Source organism: Scaptodrosophila lebanonensis, unplaced genomic scaffold, assembly GCF_003285725.1.
Source record: "Scaptodrosophila lebanonensis strain 11010-0011.00,11010-0021.00 unplaced genomic scaffold, SlebRS2 tig00001410-arrow-pilon, whole genome shotgun sequence".
In the NCBI taxonomy this organism is placed as follows: domain Eukaryota; kingdom Metazoa; phylum Arthropoda; class Insecta; order Diptera; family Drosophilidae; genus Scaptodrosophila; species Scaptodrosophila lebanonensis.
Window position 1 is genome coordinate 4,869,185 of NW_022060738.1, and position 24,990 is coordinate 4,894,174.

The 24,990-nt window shown below is 38.6% G+C and overlaps 1 protein-coding gene across 1 annotated transcript in view; it reads left to right on the plus strand.

Moving 5' to 3' along the window:
- Positions 1–1,748: 1,748 nt before the first annotated feature.
- The window catches only part of LOC115630762, a 104,948-nt gene continuing 81,706 nt past the window's right edge, over positions 1,749–24,990 (plus strand). Inside the window, exons 1-2 of the mRNA XM_030527417.1 lie at positions 1,749–2,328; positions 18,015–18,145. Coding sequence (XP_030383277.1) covers positions 18,091–18,145 — 55 coding nt within the window. The 5' untranslated portion in view covers positions 1,749–2,328; positions 18,015–18,090. The remainder of the gene's footprint in view (positions 2,329–18,014; positions 18,146–24,990) is intronic.

Sequence of the window (24,990 nt, forward strand, 5' to 3'; positions counted from 1 at the left end):
ACTTAGACGATTTGTTTGCTTGCCTGCCCGAATAACTGACTAACTGACTGACTGACTGACTGACTGACTGACTGGCTGGCTGGCTGGCTGAGTGGTTGAACCAACTGTGAAGCAAACAAACACACGGCACCACCAGAGCCTGGCTGCTAATACAATTAAGTGCGATATTTGTTGTCGGCTCTTTATGCGCCTGCTAAATTGTTTTACGGGCGTGCCGTTGTTTTGTCATTGAGCCCTGCGAGGATATGGATGGTATTGTTATTAAGATACTCCTAAGTGTCAACGTCTTGCCGTGCATATTATCTGATTAATACAAGTATAACCTGTGTCCAATGGGCAAAAGGTAAGGCAAATATGGAAACGTATTTAAATATATTCACGATCAGCATGAGGAGACAAGTGGATATTGCAATGTCTGTTTATCCGTCTTTATAAACCTAAAGATCTCGAAAAGTATAAGAGAATGATTAAGTATAAGAGTATAACCTGGTTCGATTAATTACTTTTAATCATTTAATAATATTCAATTCCGATTGCGGGTTAAGCTCCAAAAATGAAATGAAACGTGAAACTAAATGTAATTATATTATATGTATATTATATTTTTATAATATATAATTATATTATATATTACTCTGTGTGGCCACATTCATCTAAATTCCCAAAGAAAGCTAAGGACTTCTTTTTCAGATTCATCGGGTGGTTTTACGAATCCATAATGAATTGTGACACCAATTATTGACTCTGACGTATTGTTTAAAAAAAAATTGATGATAAACTATGATTTTTTCATCTTCCACCTACTAACTATTGCTTATTTTTATTAATTGCTTGCTTGTATTTATTTAAATACAATTATTTAAATACAATCAGTAAGAGATGGCAGAATAAAATAATCTTAGACTTTCAACCAAAGTTTTCAAAGTTAATTTAAAATGTTTGCGGTACTTGGTTTAGTTGGTGCTTCTAGTGGATTTCTTTAAACACAATTTTTACGAAGTTGTTGTGTGGAGGATAATTACATTTAATTTGTGTAATAATATTATATACATACATACTATAATTTATATATACAAGTACTACAACTTTTATGAAAGAGTGAAATTCGTTCAATATCTTAAACCAGAAGTTTATTATAAATGCTTGCAGTACTTCCCCAACGTTTATTCGGGTATTAGTGTTGAAGCTGCTTCTATTTTTTAACAATTTTTATTTGGTGTGGTGTAGAACCTATATTCTGTATATTATATGTGTAACAATATAATATAATTATTATAAAATGTCTCTAGCAGCTGAGTAAATAACATAACATAATTGCGCATTTCCCCTTTTGTCTCTTCGGGTGCAGGCTATAAATATATTCAATAACTTCGTTTTTTTTTTTTGTTATTAAGGTTGAAATATTGGAGTCCTCGTCAAACTTGTTCGAACGCGTTCGTGTTGCAGGTACTACTAGAATGTTAGGCAACCTAACAGCGCTGTTCATATTAACAGCGTATAAGAGTGCAGTACAGAGCGCAAAACACGATTTTTCGACAGAGGGCGCTCGTCGCACTTTCGTTTGGGTTGCTGTTAGCAGCGTACATGTACGCTTGTTTTAATGTGTGTACGAATACTGTTAACTCTGCCTATACCTCTTCTGTTAACTGCAGAGTTCTGCACACACACACATCAAATGTTCCCTCTCCTCTCTCGCTCTGTTGTATTGAATTTTCTGAATCGAAATTCAGTCATTTTTGACGCGCGCATTGAAACGGTACAAGTCACGGACGCTTGATTCCAAAGCATTTACAAGCGTTTGGTCCATATTCTGCTTCGGCTAACTTCGTGTCTCGTGCGTGCGTGCGTGCGTGCCTGCTGGGAGTGCTCGCTCGTGAGCGGACTACGTGATAAGGTGTGCGTGTGTGTGTTCGAGTGTGTGTCTCTGCCGTCTGCGTAACGGTGACGGTTTAATTTGAATTTCAAAATATTAATCAAAGATGCTGCTGCCGATCGGAAAAGCGCAGCCGAGCGAGTGAAAATACCAAATGGGGAGAATTTCTTGATAAATGACCGCAGATTATATGACAAAATCGTTCTCAATTTGTTTGTGTCGTCATCGTCATCGTTGTCGGCATCTTCAGTGGCCCTACTCGCCTCTGTATGTGCGTGTGCGCGTTTGTGCATGTGTTTGTCACAATTAATTAGCATTTAAATCGCTCATTTATTTACCAAGTAATTTCGTGCTCGGAAAACAGTCCAATAACAGATACAAGTGTTGGCTGAGGGCTCCGATTGGAACAAAAAAAGATCGAACGAACTAACGACAACCCGTCGACAATATTCGAAGTAAGTGTGTCAACGCATTTTTTGTTGTCCAACATCAACTTAAAAAACAAATGTACAATTATAAAAAAAAAACAAGCTCATTAGCATAAGCAAACAGAAGTGCAGAAAAATTAAATAATTAATTAAATGATGCACCAAATATACAAATAAAAACTGCTCCATAAAAGTAGAAATGTAATCTGAAAAGCCGTGCGCACATGTTCAGTGCAAGGGCGATAAAAAGTGCGATGAAAATTTACATTTACATGCCGAATAAAAAACAAAAGCAAATCAAGGCAAAAGAGTGAAAAAGAAGGCTACTGTGGACAGCGCCGGCGTCGCCTCCATTTAAAAATAAACAAATATTTGTATTAAAATAAACACGGACAATGGACACGACGCGGCGTGTCCCTTTTTTTCACATACAATACACGCCCCCGATTCCGTCCCCGACACTGCCACAGACCCATCACGAGCCATAGTGCGTGCCGCTATTTGTCTTTTTGGGTCGGGCAAGTGCGTCCAATTTTCCCGCGCAGTTAGCGAGATTTTCAACAGGCAGACGTATTGTTCAATTTCCACAAGTTTCGCTCAATTATTTACATTCTTGTTGTTTTATTTCGCCAGCGATTTATGGCACCAGTCTGAACCCTTTTGGGAGGTTCTGCGTGCATGGCCAAAAACTTTTCTTATCTCTCCAATGTCAAGTAATTGCCCCGTCGAGGAGACTTTTGGCCGAATTCCGAGCTGGTTACAAATGGATTTTGGGCATTGTTTACTGAAGGGTTTATGGATTACGGGCTTACATTTTTACTATCCTTGAAGACAATATACAAGGCAACTTTCGAGCAAATATTGTAGGCGAATATTTGAAGAAATATAAAACTTCAACTGAATTTTCGCTTAAATTGAATTCATTCGATTCCAACTTAAATGGCCTTTGCATCTCATTGAAATGAGTTTTGCATTTGTTCGGATAAGATGAAAATAGACAAGTCTCATAATTTGCCCATAATTCAAAAAAAAAAACGTACACGTGGGGACATCAATTTATAATTGAAGCTGATCTCCTGATCCGAATAAATATACTAGATTATATATTCGATAAGACTTCAAAAAAGCTTTGAACGAGCTTTATATTAATGGACGGATTTTAGATTAAACTAAACCTTTGTTATATTTCCATTGCCTTATTTCATCAGTTCTTTTATTTGTTCATGGGAACGGTGCTAAGCTTATTAATAAATAAATTTGATCTAAGCTAAAACCCATTCTTTTAGGGAAGCATATTAAATTGAATTTATTAGATATGGGCATATTTTTGAGGATCAGAGGATTATTTAATAAAATATGCATTTTATTTAAATGAAGCTATATGTACATTTTACAATAGGCTATAATTTATTACAAAGGAAATATAATCCTATTGTTAAATTATTTGTTTCTCCCATTGCCTTATTATTGTTTATTTATTTGTTAAACATTCTTGGATTGGAGAGCTTTATTATCATTTGCTCTACATTTTCAAAACAAATCATGAATCAAGCCAAGTTTTTTAAAATAAATAAACTAATTTCAAGTGCTATATTGTTTGGTCATATAGTTTGCAATTATTTTAAACATAATTGAGTCAAATGGCTGCCAAATCCAGCAAAAAGAAATCCCTGAAACATAGAATCTGCTATTGTAATGCATCATCTGCCCAACTACTTGACCTTTCATGGCTGCCTCATTACGAGCTAATGCTAATGAGTTGAGCATTAACTTGGCCCACGCAGGGCCCTTGACTTGGCCAGCATCCATAAACTAGACACTAATTGGTGGAGAAGACAGCGAAAACAAGAAACCTCTGTCTTGGGGCTAGGCAAGAGGAGAGGAGAGGAGAGCAGTCAGGCAACACATGATCCCAATTGTCAACGATTTAACGCATCTGTGCTGATCGGCGGCTATTAGCCCTCAGTCGGTCTGACCGCCCCCGCCCCCGCCATCTACGAATTAACCTTAGGAGTGAAAAAGTCAAGACACGCACGTCTGTTTGTGCGATAAATCTTGCGTTCTTGCCACAAACAAAATGAAAATAGCACATTTCCAAAATATTTTCATTAAAAGTGAAAATGAAAATGCTGTTAAAATAAAAAATTTACAATGTGTGAAGGCACAGAGAGAGGCTAGCAATATTTAAGCTGAAAAAACAGCAAAAGGCAACGCAGGCAGGCAGGCAGGCAGGCAGGCAACGACGAACGCAAAGCCAAAGCCAAAGCATAAACATTCATCAATCTGTCAGTTGGGGCTGGGACTGGTTCGGTATGGGAAAGAGCATGGGCTGTCAGCTGTTTTAAGCACCCACAAAGTGGTGTAGAGGCGCAAAAAACAAATACAACAACAAGCAGACAGACAGACAGACAGACGGACAGACAGAGAGACAGAAAAAAGTTGGGAGCCCAACCGACACTTTTCAATAAAAATTGACACGTGCACGGAGGACGTATGAGATACAAGTATATGTACACACTATTGGGAAAGGAAGTGGGAGAGGGAGAGGGAGGATGTTGAAAATGTAAATGTAAAAAATTTCATTTTGCCAAAGCACTAAATGCATTCCATCTGCTTTCTTTTGCTTCTAGGTGGTGCGTGCAGAGCAACAAATCGAGAAACAAAAGAAGCAAAGCCATAAAATCAAGCAAATCAAGACAGACAATAAGAGACAGAGAAACTTTGGCACAAAACGTGCGCCAATTGTCCAAAACGCCGCCGTCTTCCAATTCTAATTCCAATTCTATTCCGAATTCGAATTCGTCTTCATCTTCATCTTCATCTTCGATCGTGTGAAACTTTTCTATAGTGTTTCGTTCAAACTCCCACGCGCTTCGCCAACAAATTTAAGAAATTAGTACAAAAACAATCGACAGAGCGAGGCAAAATTAGAGACAACAGCAATTTGTCTGGAAAGTCAGACAGTCAGACAGTCGGACAGTCGGACAGTCGGGCTCGTACTATATACTTAGACATAGAAATTATCTGTGAGGCCCGACACCTTTGAGTGCACAAAGTGCGCGTATCTGGCAGATACATTTGGGCCCTTATTCTCTCGAGCTGTGCAGCTATTAGGCGCGAGTGTTGATTGATTTTTATGCACCGCATCATAAAGACACACGAGTACACTTCACATAGTCTTCCATTGCGGTCTGCAGCTGCCTGTGTGTGTGTGTGTGTGTGCGATTTTGTGAGTTAATGAAAATACCAATGCCGAATGTCAATGTTGTGAGCTGAAATGGCAGCCACACAGGCATAAAAATTACCGAACAAGCCCAACCAGAAAACCAACCCGCTAAATCACTCAACACATTCGAAGGCATCGTCGTAGTCGCCGTAGTCGTCTATATCGTCTATATCGTCTCCATCACCCCCAGACTTCTTCGTCTGTATCTGTGTGTCTGTGCGTCTGGCGATGCATTAGTCTGGGTAAGTTTTTGCCAGATTTTTATTAATTATTTTTACTCGCGCGACTGAAGTGGGTCGCTCGCTACATTTCCAACTAGATGACTGCCACTCAGTCATTTACAAGTGTGTTTATGTGTGTGTGTGTGTCTCAGACGTAGCGTGTGAATGTCTTGTTTTCCCTCTCGTTCCTATACACTCGCACTTTCCTTTCCCCACTAATATTTTGTTTCCCAAGTGCTGTGGTTGTTGTGGTTCACGCTCTTCCCGACGTGCTCATCCAAACTTTTTTTAACACTTAAGCAAATAGATTTCACTGTCGCGCCGCACTTATGGAATGTTTGTTGTACAACAAGCAAATTGATTGATTTTATTTGCACACACACACACACACACACACACACACACACAACCAAGTGAGTTTATGGGGGAAAGTACAAATACATCCCTCCAAAAGTACCCTGTTGTGCGACGGCCCAGTTCCCCCAGCATACCACTTCTTGATCACAAATTAAAGGGGAGAACTGCAAATACTCCATACTTTTAAGAATTGACTTGAGCTTCTAAGTATAACTGAATTGTTTTTAAATTAAGATTTGTTTTCGCATTATATTAATTCCGAGGCTTAGCTTTTCTCATCAACAAGGTCAGACTGGAGTCGGAAAAATAGATTGCAATCAAAGCGCTTTCCATTTCTAAATATTATTAAGAGAGAAAAAACAAGTGTTATTTGGTTTATATTCTTGAATCGTTTTTATCCATACTTGTGGATATACTTTTGGATGAACTGATGCAGAATTGAGAACAGCTACATTTTACATAGATAGCATTTACTTTTATTCTACTTGGTATTTATTTTAAATCCCATTATTAAAATAATGTATGTAATTTACTTATATATCCGTAATTTTCGAAAAACCGTGGAATAACGCAATCATATTTGAATCCGCTTGATTACATTTGAAACCAGTAACAACCTGTAAAAGCCGAATAGTAATCAGTTGCAATGACCCAAGACTATAGTTGTTATTCCATTCCTAAGATTGGGTGTTTCTGCGAATAACACACTGCCTTTCAATGCACTGTCCTTCCTGTTAGGCTTTAGTCATTAGACTTGGGGAAATAAGATATAAGAGCCAGAGCAAAGATTAACCAAGACGTATATCCAACGACGGATATTTGTAGACTCCATGCATGGAACAATCGATACGATTCTATCGATAAGCGTTGTACCAAACAGAGTGCCTTAATGATTTCAGCTTACATGGCTTTATAAATTTAATAAATTAATTAATTAAAGTCTTGGTGAACGAATATCGGAACCCGCAATTATCGAAGGCGTACTTGCACCCTCGAGCTGCAGGGTGTTGGTTTAGAGTTTGTTGGCCGTATCTGTGGTTTTCAGCAACCATCTTCTGGGGCAAATAACAACGGGAGTGCCTGACTGAGTGACTGTTTGACTTCGAGGTGCAATGCCTGACATTTTGTGGTCAACTCATTTACACAGTTTCAAGCAGCTGCGGTGCCATTTGCCCTTTCGCTCCTTGATGGACGTCCAATGACTTGGCTGCCATTGCTGTGCCAACAGCCCTAATCAATTTATTTCTTTGGCATTCTCCATTTGCTGACTTATTTATAAGTACTTGTATTTTCTGTTTGAAATTTTTTTTATACATATATCGGCAATTTGTGGCCATTTAAATTATTGATATTTTTGCAATCCAGTGGGCACTGTTTTTCATTAAAATCTAGCCACAAAATACTCACCAAAAATATTTACATACAAATTCGAGCATCTGCGCACCAAGGCTGGCCAGCCTGCAAGTCATTTCCGCACTGCCCCGAAATGTAATGCATAAATGATGGGCGTTTGTAAAAGCAACTACAACTGAATAGTTCTTTCCCAGTCAGCCACACAAATTGTTTGAGAAATGTTTTATAATTTACTTGTAAATATACTACATACTCGTACTTGTATGTATTTTCTACGAATATGCATTCCCACATGCATCTACGATTCTCTGGCAATTAATTAAAAATACTCGTATGATGAAAATCGTAATGGAAAACAAATAAACATGCTCCCAATTAAAATAAGTTTCAGCTTTCAGCCGCACAATATTTTGTAGAGAATTGCAAAAATTGTGTTTTGAAATGGATATCAGAGCTGGGTGGGCTGTGAACCAACACAACTAGGTCCGTTTGTTTTGGCTGTTGGCCGATCCAATGAGAAAACAAATATTTAATTTGGCGAGCTAATAAAGAAACAAATATTCATGCCCATCATAAACATTTAATGAAAAGGAGTAAATCGAAATGCATTTGCTTTGGCAGTTTTTACAATTTATTTGTCAAGTTATTTCAGCTCAGCTTTTTGCCGAAACCGAAGTGTGCCTTTAGGCAGCGATTTTACACTTCAACTTTAATGCTTAACTATTTATTTATTCTCATTCGAAATCCGTTCAACTCATTCATTAGTGCGGCTGTTAGGAGAGCAACAAAAATGGGATTCTGATGAGGACAGTCTGGCACAAGTGCTTCTTGAGTTAAAGGCAATTCGATAGCTCAACGAAACTAAATAAATATACGACTTAAAATAGGTAGGTTTTTTTTAATTATAGGTTAGGTTAGTCTAAGCCGATGGACCTCCGTTGGCCGTCCCACATACACCAGATTGCTCCTTAGTGCTATTTAGATGGCGATTAGTTTGGAAATCTTTTATTGCGATGCTATTCACTAAGTCTGTCTTCAAATGGAATTTGTGGTTTCTACCCTTAGCCGATCTGCCCTCTCCCTGCTGGCCAGGACAGTTTTTAAGCGGATGATGGACGCCTTTTCGATTCTGCAACAAGAACTTTCGCGCCTCACATTGCTTCACAGTAGAATCTATTAGATATACACGTATATATCGCCTGGTCCTGATCTCTTGTATCTTAGCTATGAGGGAAATTAGGCGTATTGCCAATGAGAGAAATATTGTGCGTCCTCTTATTTATTTCCATAATTAATAATTTCTCCAAATTTGTTATTCAATTTGCTCGCATTAACATAAATAAACATCGTCGCTGAACATGCTGTCTCAATTGAAATTTTTTTATAAAATGCTGTAGTGTGGACTTTGATTTGAAACGTAGACACCCAGTGTGGATTTATTAAGTGTGTTGGCTGCACGGCTTAAATAAATGTACGAATATGCAAATATTGAATGCAATAAAATGAACTCTGTTTTGATTAGCACGCACGGATGGCCATCACTGTCAATACGATATATATGCCATTATGGTGTTTATGCATTCAAAATGCAACGAATTATCGGCAATGCGCACGATGGGAACACGCCACAACGAACACGCCAATAAACAAATCAAAAGAAAAACTAACACAGCAACAACAACAACATACTAATAATAATAATAAGTATAAACATCATGGCGAATATATTGCGCTAGAAAACAAATGCTATTGATTGACAGTCAAATTAGTGGCAATCAAACGAAGCAGCAGGCGAAAGCCATTTGTGCATGCCAATAATTTATAAAATAAAAAAATTATGTGCGCCGCACAACTAAAAAGGCAAATCAATCAACAAAATTATGAAATCGAAGCCAGCAGTGGGGTTGCAAATGGAAGTGGAAATGGAAATGGGAGCAACAAGGCACTTGTAGCCAATAGACATCGATTCAAGCCAAACACACAAAAGTGCAACAAACAACAACTAATCATTCAGTCAGTCGGCCAGTCAGTCAGCGAGTCAGTCAGTCCGCTAGTCAGTTAGTCAAGCAGCCATGAAGCAAATGGAATATTAACCGAGTGCGGCTATGAGCTAGATGAGACTCAAGCGCTGCTGCTGCTGCTGCTTGTCTATCTGCCACACATGCGTTCGTGCCACAAATAAGGCAGGCCGAGTTGCAATGAAACAAGCAAGGGGACGTGTCGGTGGAATGCTTTGTGATAGCTCTTCCTAACTACACTACATGTATTGAGCACTGTGAAAAATTGAGTTCAACATAACAATAAAAATCAATTGTTACTTAAGTAAGCAAAGCTAAGTCCTGGGGGTTCCAAAAGAACTATATTTACAAACAATTTTTAATAAAAACGCTGCTCATTTGGTTACAATATAGAAAGAATAATTTAATACGAGTATATGTTCAAACTTTCACTATTTTAATTGAATATGAAAATAAATTAAATACAGCACTGAAGCAGACGCTAACATATAAAATAGTTGTGATAAATAAACATTTATTTACGATTTAGATTAGTTGTATGCCAAAAAGATAATTAAATGCTCTGTGATTCTACAAGCATAGTGATAGACACAATTATATTTTATATCCACCACGCCCTTATTTACCTCCCATACAAACCAATTGTTAGTAGCATAAATATAAGTCTGAATTCAGACAAGTTAGTTAATATTGAAGTAAATATCTTACTTATTAATTTATGTTTTAAGAATCTCCTGCTTCTTCTAATATGTCCTTTGTACGGGTCCTCATCAGAATCAGATGTGTTTTTCTTGTTGTTTCTTTTTCTTCCCTTTAAACAGACACTAGATTATAATGGATTCGAGGAGTCTATCGCTCTATGGAAAAGGTCGGTCATAGTATCGATCCGACTATTTTCCCTTCTGTCTTTTTTGTAGATTTTCTTTCGTGCTTCTTTTCCACTTCTGTACCACTGATATTTATGCAATAGAACAAATAAAGTAATACATTGCACACAATTGTTTAATATATTTGTGCCTTTCGTTCTTTTAAGGTTTATTTCAATTAAGCATCCTAGTCCGATGAGGAATATACGATACGTACATATACGAGTATAAGAAATGCGTATATTATTTATTTAAGCAAAAGTATTGTAATGTGTTCATACCTAACTAAATAATTGCAAGCCCGTTCCCTTTTGGGAATTTTTTGAATTTCGGCTTTTATTCTTCAAATCCGGTTTCAAATTCGTTGCGAAACAGCCATAAGCATATGGCAAATCATTTTTAATTTTATAAGTTATTGCAGAAACCTTAAAATATGGATTTCGTTGTTCCTAAATGATGAAAACATATAAAATAAACTTGGACTCAGACAGTCCACATATTAAGCTTGGTGGGCTCAACCGTTTCCGAAATGCATGCATCCATTATCCATTTTTATTTCATGTTCATCCATACATGCACATGGACATGTCTCTATCGCTTTCTGTCCTCATATGCTGATCAAGAATAGGTATAGTTTATGGGATCTGAAAAGCTTCCTTTTTCCTGTTACATATTAGGCAAGAAACTGTTTACCCTTCGGGTAGGGGGTATGTATAACAATAAGAACCAATAGAATTTCAAAAACTTCATATGCTGCTACCATATAGAGTACTTGTGTACGTATTTTCTCTCAGTGTAGCAGATGCAACGCTCACTGGCCATGCAAGATTTGTTGACGTTTTTGAGTTTTGAATTGGCGGCGCCAGTGCAACCTAATTTCAATTTGATCGGCGCACACGCGGCGGGGGGGAGGAGTCGAACAAGTGGCGCTTCGTACAAGAGTGTGTATAGTCGTAGTATGTCAAATATGGGAATCATATGCTAGCCAATGTTTACACAGGGCCCCTGCCATGCTGTTGCTGCGGCATTGAGGCACACGTATCATCACTCATACGTCACGTTGGCTGCCTTATATCAATTGGTTTAGTCAGTGCTGTGGATGGGGTGCAACTGTGGTGGAGCAGCCGCAGGCACAGGCAAAGGCAGAGGCAAAGGCAGAGGCGGAGGCGGCACATGATTTGTAATAAAATACCAGAAACGTGCCATGACGTTGCTCAACTCAATTGCATTGCATTGACGTTTACATAAATATTCAAACGCTCGCACACACTCACACACACAAGCACACTTACTACACACGGAGGCACACCCGACTCTCATAACTTACACATTTTCCAATTTTCCTACGCACACTTGCCTCGCCAGTTTATAAATTTTTAATTTCCACTGTTCACTGTTGATTTTTTATGGCGCTTGGCATGGCCTGCTCTTGCTGTTGGTGTTGCTGTTGCTGTTGTTGTTCTTGTGTTGTTGTTTTTGTTGTAACGCTTATGTTTAGCACAAAGTAAACAAATTAAAAAAATGCGCACAAGCCTCGGCCGGCGTCTCAGCCAACATCTCCGGCAACGTCTCAGTTGCAGCTGCCTGCCCCAAACATTTCAGCTTGTTTATAAAATTTCCTTGTTAGTTTATTAGCCGAGATTTTTTAATGCGCCCTTCTTTATTATTATTGCTGATTCGGTGGCACTCTCACTTGTTGTTGTTTCTGTTCTTGTTCTGTTGCCTGTTTAGTTTTGGAATCGATTTGCCAACGCAGCAAGTGGTTGCTGGCGAGTGCGGGTGAGTGATTGCTTTAAGCAGCTTCGAGCAACAAATACAATTCGTTGTTCTTCAGATTGTTTGCTACTCCGTGGGCCCATTGATGTGAACGCTGAGCTAAATTTGCTCTGTGCTTGATTTATTAATTGGATTTAATTGGCAGTTGAAGTGTGCACACAAAATGGGCCTCAACATTTAAATCATAAGTTAATGCCTAGTGCGAGTATTTCAAATTTCTAAAAATTTATTCATTATTCGAGCTAATATAATAGTATATAAATGGTCCTAAAATTAAGTTGATTTAACTGCAGCAATAGATGAAGTGAAAATCTGTTGGTGAGCTTAAAAACAAATTATTGAATAACTCTTCATGTAGAGCCCTTCTTCTTAAGTCATCTCTCATGATTTATATTTCCTTGCAAGTTATTTTCTATTGCCTCTCTAAGGCTGATCAATATTTTTTTAAAGCATATCTGGTATACAAAGGAGCTTCTAAGACATTACTTTTGTTGACAATGTTATGGACTCGATCTTTCTAAATCTTCGCTGACATATTAAAACTAACACTACAAATATGATGCTCCATTTCGATAAGGTAATACTTATGTCCAGATCAACCTGATCAGGATCAGAATCGATATGGCTTGGAAAGTTACACCTCAACTGGTGGTGAGCATATGGTTTTAAAATTGTCAATTTGTTCTATCAAATCGGTTCGAAATATACTTGTACAAATTAATAAAGAAGATTGTTATTTTCTTTATGGAGGATAAATTCTCATGGTTTTCAAAATTCTACCCAGTGCACTAATACTTTGAGCTTCAACAGTCAATAACTTGAGATGATCATCTTCATTTCCCGTTAATTTCTCCTTTTCATTTCACGTAATTAAATGGCGCTTTCCTGGTCGTATTTAGCTTCACTGAGCTATGAATATTTGAATCGAAATGTGTAGCCATTTCATCACTTCATCTTAAAATGTTAAGTTCATCTTCGTTACTTTCAGAGATGAAAGTTGTTTCCAGTCTCTAGTAGAGTACGATTTTGAGAAGCACACATTTAATTCGTAGCCTTGAATACTGAAAAAATATGTTTTAGTTTGCCTAGCCGCTGAACGTTTAATCTAAATTACAAATGACAGACACAGGCAGTTATCAAAGGAGCGAAATTCGAACCTAAATTCAATTACCTGACACGCTTGAAGTCAAAATAATGTAATGCGAGCTGTCGTCGTCTGGGCCAGAATGGAATTTTTGCATATGTGCCCAAGTAATTTTCGATTGTGGCAAAAAGAAATTTTTGCCGAAGGCTGGCAGTCAACACAGAAAACAATCAACCCACAGGAGGAGAAGAAGATGTCGAAAGGAAACGCCTGTTTCAAGTAATTGATAACTTTTCAATTTCCAACAGAGGGCCATGGCAACCAATGTTCATTTCGAACTTTCACCTCATCGGGGCGCCGTCCCCATCGTACTGCGGGTACTGTGGGACGAGCTCAAAACCAAAGCACTGCAAAACCAGTGAACCAAAAAGTAAAAGTAACTTGATTTTGTTATGGTAGCACATTTTTATTAACACCCAGTCGGGAACGGGAGCAAAAAAATACGTAGCTGCCAATGTCCAGAGGTCCACAAAAGCGACCTCCGCACTTCTATGGCTGCCTTTTGTCTACGCCTGCCATGCAGGGTGCCCTTGTGGGTGGGTGTCGATGTAAATGTGGATGTGGATGGTCATGTGTGTGCGTATGGCTAGGTGTCTGCGAAGCCTCATTGTGGCATGGCCCATTAAGTAAATGATATTATTTGCCTAATTTTCTGTGCCTAGCTAGCTATTTATATTATACTTATAGGCGGTGGAAATGAATGTGTATTGTATTTTATTTGTTTTTAAATGGCTTTGTTGTTTTTGCTGTTGTTGTTGTTGTTGCCGGCAGGGAGCTGCGTGTGCCAAAACGGGCTTCCATGTGCAACATTCTAATTACAGTTTTGAGCAGTAAAAATAGGCAAGCAAGAAAAAAAACCAAATAAACAAATAGGAAAGAAAACACCTTGGAGCCGACGCTTCGGCACAATCTATTCATTCGATTACATTTTTCCGCCACTTAACGACGAAATTATGTAAATTAGCGACACACGCGAGCGGCAGTAGCAACGGCAACAACAACAACAACAGTAAGGACAATGAAAGCAGAAAAAAATGCACACTGACACACAGGACACACAGGACATACAGGTAAAGGCAAAGGCACGGGCCACTGACTAGGTTGGAAGCCCAACAAACATGTATCACATTTACTTTGAAATTAGTTTGAAAAAGGAGACTTGTGTGACGTTGGTAGCGCGATTTTCTTGTAGTTGTTGGTGTTGTTGCTAATAAGCCGAGTCGGGGGTAACAATAATAGCATTCGTTGCTTGGGGTTGCAGTTGTTGGCAGGCGTTTTGGCTTGTTTACTGTGTCAGCGCTGCCAGCGAGCATCTTAGCATGGCTAATAGAATGTGCCCCACACACACACTACTATAAATTACACTGTGCATGTGTGTGTGTGTGTGTGTGTGAGTGTGTTTTACGTCATTTGGGCATTTGTGTGCCCCGAAATGGGCTCGTGTGTGGCCAACGTCAACAAATTGCCAAGTAAATATTGCATGCGAACAATTTTGATAGTCATTTGCCATAATATTTGCTGGTGTCTGTATCTATCTACACACACACACACACACACACACACACACACACACACGCTCACAGATTGCCATGTGAACGATATCAAAGCGTTTGTCAATCAAAAAATGTATGGCCCGAAATATAACATGACACAAATGTTCTAAGCACAAATCTGCTGTCAAGAGCGAAATGGGTTGATAATTGCTTGCTGTTTTCTATTTTCTGGAGAACCAATTTTGAAATATTCCGAAAAATAATTTAGTGTTTTGTGAGAAATTCCTTATGCTGTTCACTCAACGAACAAATAAAGAGAATATTTCCGCAAATTCCATATTCTATTAAAATATTGTTTTCAAAAGATTGTCAGCAAATAAAATGTTGAAATTATTGTGCTTTGATTGATTTGGAACTGCGTAGTTTTGTACTTTTGTTTAAATGAAATGTAAATATTTATCAATTCATTGTTTTTCTTATAAGCTTCTGCAGAAGCTGCAGAGTGGAAGAAGAGGAGGAAAGCCCGTGCCTGCGCTTTACTGCTTGGATAATGGCATCACCCTTTAAAAAAATAGAAGACAATATTTTTTTACAAGAAGTTGGCAGTCTTTGTAAATTATATTAAAATTACGAAAAGCAAACTTGAATAGGAAATGAATTTGTTTAATGGTGAATTATATCAATACGAATAATTATTATCCATAATTGTATGCAGTGAGATATTGGCTTTAATTCTAGATATTCTCATTTGCTAAAAATGCATTATATTTAATCATTTATTTACGTGTTTTCAATATTTGAATTTATAGTTTTATTTGGAAAGTGTTCCCTTATATTTCTAGTTTGAATATGTAACAGAAATTAAATGATGGGCAAAAAGTATATTAATTGACAAGAAAGAAAACATATGAAGAGCGGATGTGTTTGCCCGTGGAACGATTTCATTGACAATTTCAAAGCCCCATTTGAAATGTACATGTACGTCCAACCTTGCCTATCACCTTCTCTCATATCTACAAAATTACATTTCCTTTCCAATGCTCGGACCAAAGTCAAAACTGTGTCCGCCCATTCAATTGCCTATCAATTATACACATAAGGCCAATGCCACTAATTTATACAAACACCCCCAACCCCGTCAGCGATCGTAGACGCATTGACAGTAGCCTTCAGCTGCATCCCAGCCCCGCTGCGGACATTTAAAAATCCAAATGGAACACAAATTATTCATGGGTTCCATGGAAACCCGACTCGACAAACCGACCAACAAACACTGAGCTCCGAGCAATAAGGCTAGCCAAAGCTGAGCGGGACGGAGACGGAGACGAAGGCGGAGGAGGAGGCGGAGAGTGAAAGAAAGCAGTGGACAAGATAAATGACCAACAATTAGTCACACCTACGATGACAATCATTGAACGATTTTCGAATAAAGCAAAATGCAGTGCACATTTGAATGCGGAGAGGCGAAGGCGAGCGACGAATTCAACAAATGACTGGCTTGACAATGCCACAATGGAGCCAATCATTGCTGGAAAACTAATGAAATTTTTGGCTAAACCTAAAAGGCGGACGTCTCTGAGCTGCTGATTGTGTAGGCGTGGCAGCGCCCCCACCTCCTATTCGCAGCCCTCACCTTGATTCGGCTAATTGCACTTTAGTGCGCTCGTCTGAGCAATTCGCCAGGGGGCCCGGCCATCTGGGCACGGTCTCACCAACACCAACAGCAGCAACAACAACACTAGTTGTGGCGCCTGTGGTATTGATGTTGATGATGGCAATCGTGTCGCATCGGAGCCGCACAGCAACAGCAAACATTTGCCACAAGCCTCCGTAGCAACAATCTCAGTCAGAACATTGTAGCACATTACTCTGCCAATGCAGTCGGACATCAATATTACGAACTCTTGGACATTATTATGTTCTCTTAATTCAAAGAAAAACAAAAACGTTCTTTAGAAAAAAAAAAATGAATCCATAAATTTAATAAAAATAAAAATGTTCTTTATGAAAAAACCACTTTAAAAAATAATACATGCATAAAAATAAATAAATAAGACCATTTGATGAATAGGAGCTGAAGGATTAGGAGTTTAAGTAATAAAATGTCTCAAAAATTGTTCTCAGGTGTGGAAGCAGGCTTTAATATGAAAGCATGCAAAAAGGGGAAATTGTGAAAATGTTGCACTGAAATATATAACTAACAAATTGCGTTCCCCCTATTTATAGCTATAGTATAATTAAAGTATAATAGTATAATTAAACTGAAAAAAAATCTATTTGTATTTGATTACCTCAGACTGATGGTACTTTAAAATAAAATTCCACTAAATGGACATTAAGTTCGGACTACAATTCAATTCATTTGAAATCAGAGACCTATTTACTGGAAAAACAATCGCAATTTATAGTGGATTTTCTTGTCCTTTAGCTATAAGTTTAGTTTAAGTTATTAAAATAACAGTATAATTAAAGTGAAAAAAGATGTATTTATATTTCTTTACCTCAGATTAATGGTACTTTAAAATTAAATTCCACTAAAAGGAAATTAAAGTTCTGACCACAATTTCGATTCATTTTAAATCAAAGATTAATTCACTTTAAAAATAAAGCAGAATTATTTACAGGATTCTTTCTTTTTATTTAAATTGTTTCAATATTTGAAAATTGTGAACGCTTCTTCTTTAAGAGTAAGTAACAAACCCAATTGAAAATCTACCTCTTTTAGAAACCTTAACGAGAATTCGTTTGATATAAGCTCTACTGTACTTAAGAGCACACATGCAAGCACACCTTTGCCCACATGTCTCTGTGTGTGTGTCTGTGTTTGTGTCTGTGTGTGTGTGTGTGTGTGTGAGCGCCGTTTTGATTAGCGGCGTGCCATGTCAAACAACAATTTGTAAGAGCGAATGACATTTGAATGATGACTGCGCAGCGACGAGTCGACGGCGACGTCGACGTCGCGATGGCAATGGCGAGGGCGACGGCGAGGGCGTCGACTGCACAGGTGACGCTTCCGCTTTACACTTGTTTAGGGGCCCGGCATAATGTCTCTATTATGGAGCGCTAAACAAGCGACAAATTGCATGTGTCGTACGACATGTGCGGGGGGCTAACAGTTTTATCTGCTGTCTAGACGGCCGGGGGCCTCTGGGCGTGTCCCCTTTAGTATACAAAGTTATTTTTTTGTTTTCATTCTTATTCACGATTTGAGCTTTGTTTTAACTCCAACATATGGTTCTTTGTTCCCCTCTCTTTGCAGCCTTCGCCGCCAGAAAACAAGCATAAACTTACACTTCTTCCATTACTCGACAGTTTTGTGAAATAAAAGCGCCAGCATGTTCCACTGCCTGACTCTGCTCGGCCCTCTTTTCGTCGTTGGCGTATTGAAAGGTGAGTAACTTATTCATTATTTGTGCACATGATTGTTTAAAAATGATTTTTGTCAAGCCCATTAACTGTTGCACATTGTAACAAAACTTTAATTTAATTAGCACAGTAACTTACTCTAAAGATAATCGTTGAGACATTCCTTTTATATGCATCCTACATAAAAGGTCCATGAAATTGACCCAAAATAGGATTGTCCATCTTCATGTTTGGGGCTTTAAAAAAGCTTCATGCTTTCATAATTAATAGGAAACAATCACTTGTTATATCCCGACCAGAAAGGGTATATTATAAAGCTGAAAAGGTGCATACAAGTATATAAGATCATGACGAGACAAAGCGATATAGACACGTTCGTCTATACGTTTATAGTCTTAATATCTAATATAACTTCCATAGGACCGATTGGTGAAATAATCAAGACATCTTTAACAGATCTAGTATTCGCACATATAGCTGCCATAGGAATGATTGTCATAAAAATATTTATTTTCGTTAACTTACTGTGTGAGTATTAGAGCAGCAAAATATTCAGTGTTCTTTCCGATTCCCACATACTTGTATTAAAATTGATTAACATTAAAAGGAACAAAATTAAATTCCTTTGTTTATTTCAGTGAGATCATACATTATCAGCGTCAATTTTCTTGAATACGATTAATTGATTCTACAAAAAAAGAAGTCGATTTGTATCAAAAAGGTTAATCATCGATCAAATCAATTAAAAATCAATTCTTTTTGCAGCTCTAGCAGATCGTATTAAAGATTAGAAGCGACTAGAATTACTTTATCTTTATATTCTTTTTTATCGGACAATTCTGTACCAAACTTGAGAGTTTTAGTTTTGTATTCTATGGTTCAGCACCAAGTCAACTGTAAATTAAATATTTGATAATGTTTAATAATGAACTGGAGCAAAAAAGCAATTACAATTTAATTTATTAAATACTAGACTATACTTTGCCCTTTAATTTTGTTGCTTCTGATTTGTCTTGAAAGTGATATTTAATTTGAAAATAAACTCGTAAACTAAGATGAAGCGAAAGCAAAATGTCAGCCATCCCTTTAAAGTATTATTAATATTGTCATGTGAGTATTTTTTAATTTAGCTTGAAAAGAACCGTGAGATAACCGTGGTGGGCTAGCTTTGGACCTCTGTTTTGTAATTTTTTGGTCAGTGTCCGAGTGCCTCGTGAAACTTCACACCTAGCCTGACATTTCACAGGCGCAACAAATTGGCGAATGGCCACGGGCAGTGGCAGTGGCACGGGTCTGGGTCTGGGTCCAGTCAGCACTCATTGCCTCACAGTGGGCGGCGCGACGCTGCAGTGCGCCTCATAAATTCATTTACACTTGAAACTGAACGGCAAACTGAACCAAAAGCAACAAGCAACAACAACAACAACAGCAATAGCAACAAACAACAACAGCAGCAACAATAATAATAGTGGCACTTGAAAGCGTTAAATAAAATGCAACTGAACGCCGTCGCCACCCATGGCGAGCTGGACGTCGAAACAGCATCGGTTGCACAAGCAAGAGTCAAATCAGCGTCGTGTTGGCGACGGGTCCAAATGGACCGACGCCCCCACCACCCAGCCACCATCTCTGTGGGCACAGCAGCCAGCAGCCAGCAGCGGGGGGCAAGGGCTGTCCGTTATGTTGGCGCATGGGGCACATATTGATATCAGCAGCTACTTACTTCCCCATCCCGCACACGCTGCTGAAATTTTGATGCAGAACGGGCGAAAAAACAACAACAAATATGTGCAATTTTAGCGCCAGGCCATTAACTGCCATTTACTCCCCCTAGTACCCCATCCCCCAACCCCCTCCCCCCACAAACATTTTACAACAGAACTCACATTCATTGGGAGTCGGCGTCTGTTTAATTGAAATTGACGCGCATGCAACTTTACTTTCTTTTTGAGCGCAAATTTAAAATTGTTTATGAACAATTAAAAAGCAACAAAATATGAGCAATTATTGCATTTTGTGCATCGCCCCATCCACCCCTCCGCCGCCTCTTTTCCCCCCATCCTCCTTGTAATAATTCAGTAGCAATTGAAATAAATTAAATTGCTTGTGCACCCATTTTCACAGGCATCTACATTGTTGTTGTTGCTTCGCGCTTAAATTGTTGGCGTGAGTGTGTGCGTGCGCATGTGCGTGAGTGTGAGTGTGTGTGTGTGTGTGTGTGTGTGTGTGTGTGCAGTCAACAGTCGCCAGCCACCAGTCGCCAGTGGGGGCAACCACAACTTTGCTTTGCGTTGCACTTTGGCATCCGAAAACGCAATTTCTGTGGCCCTGCCACAGCGCACATCCGCATCTATGGCCTTAGCCGCTCTCTGACTGATGTCAACGACGTCACTGCGGCATTTGTTTAATTAACAAAAGCACTCGTTCTGTGGATTGTGGGCGCCAAGTGGTGACAACGACTGCAGAGTGCCGACTACAGAGAGATCTGTGGACATGAATTGTGTTTGTCAGGCGCTCGCTTTCTCCATTTGTGCGCTGATGAGTTATTGGATCATTGTATGCATTTCACCATACAGCTCTATGGCAGTAGTTCTGTGATTGATTGAGATTGATATGTTGTGGATCATGTATCCACATAAATGATGCGACGCTCCGCGACACTACGAAGAGCGTAAAGTGCATATCAGTGTTGCGCAAGCTATAAGATCTATTACAATTCAAAGCTAGCGTTTAATTTGTTTGACAAGCAGAAGCTCATGGCATTGAATTGCTTATTTTGGGGATACTTTTATTACATCATTTGGAAAATGATATTCGAATTCAAAATATTTTTATTTTATTTAAGGAAAGAATAATTTCAACTCAAAAGACAGGAAAACATCCAAAATAAATCAACAATAATCTCTATTAAGGACTCCAACACGTTGGGCGTATTTAAATGTCCCTTTGACCAGCCAAACCCCAAATCACAGCCATTAATGATCACAAACTAAAAACAAATAGTAAGAAGAGGAGAAAACGTAATTCTTAATAGCTAATTAGAGAATTACAAAACCAATCTGTTTTTTTTTTTTCATCTCCAACCGGCTGTCAATTCAATTTATAACTTGAACGCTTTTCTTTCCCTAATTTTTTGCTCTTGGTGAATCTATTACTATCTCCTTATTCCTTTTCCCGGTACACATTTTATAAATTTAATAATGTTTTCAAGGTGTCCGTTGTGGTGCGTTTTATTAATGACAGGTATAGCTAAAGAGCATTCTGAAGTGTAAAAATGGGTTTTATAGATTCATTTCTTTAGGCTCATCAATGGGATATAAAGAGTGAGAAAACCTCGGATATAAATATGAAAACTTACTTTATCTCTGGCTAGCTGTGCTTTAATGTATGGCGTATGGAACTTTTGAGAAACATGTTGAGTAGCTTGGTTCTCTCCAAAACTCAAATAGCAAAGAAATTTAATTTCCAATTCCAGCTAACACTCCAATATGGTGCGGCAAATGAATGCCGAGCGCTCTCGGCTTTTTCCAACTCCACTATCAGACATCTGAGCGTAAGCCCACAATATCGCCGCAAAACTTTCTCAATAAAACGTTCAACAATTTAATACAAGCATTCACACAAAACCAATACAAAAACAACAACTGAAGCAGCACTCTGAAAAACTGTTGCTGACATTTTCGAAAAAGCATAAGCAAAGTCTGATGTGGAAGGAGAAGGAAAAAAAAAACCCAACATTAATCATTTAATTTGATAAGCAATAAACGAAGTTCTGATAACCTTTTTACCCAAGCACATGCACACACACACACACACACACACACATACATACAAACATAAATAGAGGAAGCGAAAGAAAACTCAGCAAGGAGCGACATCGGGTAAAGCCACAAGCTAAACTAATGACTCTACAAGCGGGGAAAATGTGAGTGACGTGGATGATAGTGGGGGGTGAAGTGGTGCAGTGGAGTGGAGTGGAGTGGAGTGAGGTGGGGTGGAGGGTTAAGGGGATTACTAGTCCCGGTCTGACTTTGGCGTGCCCGTGACGCATTGCCTGCAATTTCAATTGATTATGCTACGGTTGAAGGGGTTTGTCCGATGGGTGGCGAAGATTGCGGGGCAGTGCAGAAAAAGATGAAAGACAGCTCTAAGGAAAAACTACTTTGGCTTTCACTGCCAGCCAAGGGCAGTGCAATTGCAAACGATTGGGGGTTGGCCAAACTTGTCGCATGAAAATGCAATTCAATTGATTTATGTGCTCAATGCAATTACATATCTCTACCCCCAGCCCTCCCGAAAAGGGGGCTGCCACTCGCAGGAGCGGATGGATGCGTGTTTGGTGCCAATAAAAATCCGCCAAGGGTTGATTTTGACATTTGCTTAAGTGGTGCGGGGGCGTGGATGTGCCTTCCACAAGGCTGCAGCCAGACACCTTGTAGGTAAGTGTGAAAATTGCTGCCAGGCCCGAGACAAGCCATGAATCTACTATGTGTGTGTGTGTGTGTGCAATGGGCGTCGACGTTTGCTTCCAATTAAATTTATTGCTGGTTGCAAAAATTGTTTTTAATGTGTTGCCGGCAATTAAAAACACACTCGCCACTAACGCCGATAAAATTGGATCTTATATGAGGTTTGTCTTCTGATCTCTCTGCGAATTACTATATATTCAATTTCTTCGATTTTTCAAATATAAAACATCATCTGATGATAAGTCAAGAAGGAACAAGTTGTATTTATTTTTCAGCTTCCAATACATCTTTTTTTTTTTAGCTATTTTCAGATATGTGTTCTATGTAAGCAGATTGCTGCAATAGCATTCAATGAGCCTCAGGTTATGGTCTCACAGCTAGGAATGTGGAGCTAGAGCACAATAAGACATTGTTTCCCTGAAATTGTTTCGATTTTTCATCTCCTGCTGTGCATGTCGAGTTCTAAGCTGTTCCTTATGACGCAGCACACTCTATATGTATTTGTATGGTGTGCCTGTGGTTGTTCGGTCAGATTGAAAATTTCCAATTTTGTTGCTTCCGTTGCACTCCGCTTAGACTGCAGCTTTAAACAAATGTCAAAAGGCAAAGCTGTTGTTTTGTTTGGGAAAATAAATACATATGTAAGATGCAGTGTTTTCACGTACCCTTCCAAATCGACTAATTTGTAAAAAGCTTACTTCAAACTGGGTGAAGGGGTGGATGTACTAGTTTAGTGTCAAATTATACCACACCCAGAAGGAGGCGTGGGGCAAGACGAGCCAATATAGTCATATCTGTTTATATGAACGCAAGGAATTTAACTGGAATTACCAAACTAGACCCCAAGGTTAACTAATTATTAATGTATGTTCATTGTTGTCGAAATTCTTGGAATTTGTACTACAATCTGACCATTAAATCCGGTGGGACAGTGCTTATGTGTCCTCCTTGTGATAAGTAAATTCCATCTCTGCCCCTTTTCGGAACTCTTGTTAAACTCTGAACATTATTAAATTCATGAAATTGTAAATTGTTGCTTTTGCTTGCATTTAATTAGTTAAGTTTAATTAACTTTTAGCAAGATTTTAGCATTACTTTTTTGTGTTAGCCTGACCATTATTTAATTGCACTGCTATAAAAATAACACATTAGCTCACTCAAATAAATCGAAAAAACTAAACAAAAAGGTAAAATTATATGATGTTGAGGGTAGAGGTCAATCGCTCATTAAAAACATAAAAATACTTGTATTTATATAATTGAATATCCTTAGGTTTGTTTGTCTGTTTCCACAGCTGCACATTCCCCTGCACGCTTTATGAAAGTGACATCAAAATGTTTTTCTTTTCTGTTGGCATTTAATGCCAATCTGGTCTTCACATAAAAAACTAGTAAAATCGTACATTTTTCCAAGTTGTGTATTGTGAAGACTCGGTTACCAGAATATAAGTTGAGCTGTTCAGATTGAAAGGATACATCGATCAATTAATTCCATAGTTGTGCGTTTTCGAACTCTCTGCTTAGTGGGACTTCAATTATACCTCAACAACAACAAATATTGTTATTTATTCTCGAAAAGTTTTCCCTACAAAGTGAGCACCTGCGGCCTTTCCCCCCCTTTGTTTGCCAGCTAATTCTCAAGTTGCTGGCAAATTCGCTACTTCCTGCCACTAAATTTTGTGCAAACCAATAAAAATCTCTTTGCCGTGCAGCAATAGTTGCTAAAATAACAACAACAACAACAGAAGCACAAAATAGAAAAATCCTTACTGCTGGTAAGAGCGGCAACAAAAAGAACAACCTTCAAGTAACTTGGCATGCAATGGCAACCGTTGCCTATCTTTAGGCGCCAAGGCAGCTGTCTGCCTTGCTTCTATACTTTTCTGCCCTTCCTTCCATTTCTTTCCGGGCTGCTTTGCATTATAAGAAAATCCACAAAATCGACATAATGCAATTTCAGCTCGGGCTTTCTATGTAGCTCTCGCTGATGCAGCAGCTCCTTTCATTCGTGGGCTAACTGATTTGCCTTCCATCCATTTGTTTGGCTTTGGCTGTCTGTTGCCTGCTGCTGTTCATTTTGCATGCCTCAGTCCCCATTGCCATTGCCATCTGCCATTTTTATTATTTTTAAGGCTATTTTTTCGCTCTCTATCTGCAGCTGCTGCGTCGAAATGCGTTTATTTTGTCAGCGGAGTCTCCATTTTGTTGCGTCCCCAACTTGCCATTACTGTCCCGTTTTTGTTGTTTTTCGGTTGCTGTTCAAATATTTCCTTTGACAGACATCTCGTGGCCGTCGGTTATTAAGTTACGGCAGCCATTTGCATACCTTTCCGTGCTTTTCCGGCCCCGTTTTTCGATTAAGCTAATCCAACAACAACTATACGGCACGCAAATCAAACT